Genomic DNA, 2,335 nt, shown 5'->3' on the forward strand with positions numbered 1-2,335 from the left:
ATTTGGGGTGCCTGCTTAAGAATGCATGCTCTCATGGTCGGGTTGACTTACACTTTCTCACGCTCAAAACACCTTTTATTACTTGTTTAATACTGCCTGCTTACTCGTCACTCTCTACTCTTAACCAGCTCCCGGCCGCTTGTTGCTAGGGACCGCTACTGAAACCACTGCTGAGTGCACGACATTTTATAGATTTGGTTGTATTCATACAATTACACAATATAGCAGTGTTCCTTTTAGACAAACCAAATTCCATTGACATAAACATATTGGGTAATGCAGGGCCTCATGAGTTATCTGAAAAAAGGAAGAAGTGAGCTAAAAACTCAAAAATGGGCTGCGGTTCAGAAGTGCATGGGATGTCACGGAGTCTCGGTATCGGCGTCTTGGCGGAGAGGAGTAGTGAAACCTTTCACTACTCCTCTCCGCCATGATCAACACTCAGCAGATCAGCCTGGAACTGGGGCCTCCATACCTCAACATGTCCCACCCGGACCTCGCTACGGCTCCACTACCATCACAACACCACGGCAAGTCTCTCACCCGTGTTCTGGTCGTAGTCGTGGTGCTGCATGTATTTTTGTCCGTTGGAGGATTCATCTTTCTTTACCGCAAAGACAGAATGCTTTCCATACAGCTTCCCTCTTCAAAACAGCAGGAAACAACAAACCAACAACACAACAAAGCCTTTGCACGCATGGTGGTAGAGGACACATGGAATCAGAAACCTATACAGGGTTATCTCAAATGGGACCTGAACCACTCATTTCGTAGGAACATCGGCTTCTACCGAAACAGCTGGTTGACTATCCTGCAGCCCGGTGACTACTACGTCTACTCCAGGGTGACCTTCTCAAAGGGCGCCACACGGCACCCTCTGGTCAGCAGGGTGATGCTGAGGAGGAACGAGACAGGAGAGGGGACGGTTCCCATGAAGGCCTACTGCAATCTGGACAGAAACAGCGAGTCGGCATCGATCCCTCACCTGTGCACGGCCACCCAAGGAGAGGTGATCCCACTGGAGAGAGGAAACCAGCTCGGTGTGTGGGTGCCAGACTTCTCGCTGGTGAACTACGAGGAAGGAGCCACAGCGTTTGGTTTGTACAAACTGGACTAATATGTGACCCCAATGCAATGGCTGTATGTTTGCATGGCAAAAAAAGAGATTGTACATGTTTATATTATGTTAGTCTTCTGAGTTCTTCTTATCTCCAGGCCATGGTCACGCCCTACTATGCACTTATTGTATTCATATTAGTTTGTTGCACTTATTGTATTCATATTAGTTTGTTTCTGTACTTTTGCTCTGGTTTATGCTTTAAGATGCTTGTTTAAGAAAGGAGATGCACTTATGACTTCTGGTGACTAGTAGTTCTCTTGAATACCTATGTTGAATACACTTATTGTAAGTCGCTTTGGATAAAAGCGTCTGCTAAATGACTGTAATGTGATGGAATGGGAGTTGTGCACGAATAAATACAAAACAAATGAGAAATCAAATATTTATTAACTCTTCATTTTGAATATAAAAATATTGGTTGTATAAGAGAGAGCCTGGTCATACTTATATGCTAGCCTCTGTGCTAGCTATATAACTGGGGCCCTAATAGGCTAATTGCTAAGTTAGATAAATTAGCATGGCTTTTATCGGGGACTTGATTTACAGCCGTTCAAAGCAATATTTGAGGAAATAAATATACTTTCTTAGAGTGAGATAAGAAGTTGTACCACTCTCATTTTGGGTAAAACAACAACACAACATGTTAATTGTCAGTAGCTGTATTTTTTTACTTTGGGCTGGATAGCTAATCTAGGCTTTGCTAAACTTGGCTAACAGTCTACTTGTGGTTGTGATAGTAGTATCGATCTTATTTAATGCAACGGAAAGAAAGCAAATATCATATTTGCCAAATACACACACCACAAATGAGACCTCAAATGTGCCAGCTATGCAACTTACGTACTAATAGGCTAATTGCTAAAGCTAAGTTAGAGAAATAAGCATGGCTTGTTTTTATTTACAGCTGATCAAAGCAAAGGTTTGGGCAATACATCTGTTTTGCAAAGAGTTAATAGAAAAAAAGATGAGAACGTGCACACCATGGTGGCTAGCAGTATTTGGGCTTATGTTATTAAAAAAAATTCCAAAACAAAAGTACCTGCAAACACAAACTCAAATAGGCTAAAGATGACACACTGATTGGTGTCAAATGTCAAAGCCAAAAGCAGATGATCATTTCACCCATCTACAGGATAAATCAAAAATGATTCCAGTAAATAGAGGGAAACTTCCTCCAGTGGATAAAGCATGTAACATGCCAAGTTAAATAAAGCA

At 42.1% G+C, this 2,335-nt stretch overlaps 1 protein-coding gene across 1 annotated transcript; it reads left to right on the forward strand.

The window, feature by feature from the left end:
• Nucleotides 1-430: 430 nt before the first annotated feature.
• LOC129110212 (tumor necrosis factor ligand superfamily member 6-like) lies at nucleotides 431-1,259 on the forward strand. The gene has a single exon (XM_054622398.1). It carries the CDS (start codon nucleotides 431-433, stop codon nucleotides 1,115-1,117), a length of 687 nt encoding a protein of 228 aa, XP_054478373.1. The 3' UTR covers nucleotides 1,118-1,259.
• The last annotated feature ends 1,076 nt before the right edge of the window (nucleotides 1,260-2,335 follow it).

The sequence above is a fragment of the Anoplopoma fimbria genome, chromosome 20, assembly GCF_027596085.1.
Source record: "Anoplopoma fimbria isolate UVic2021 breed Golden Eagle Sablefish chromosome 20, Afim_UVic_2022, whole genome shotgun sequence".
In the NCBI taxonomy this organism is placed as follows: Eukaryota; Metazoa; Chordata; class Actinopteri; order Perciformes; family Anoplopomatidae; genus Anoplopoma; species Anoplopoma fimbria.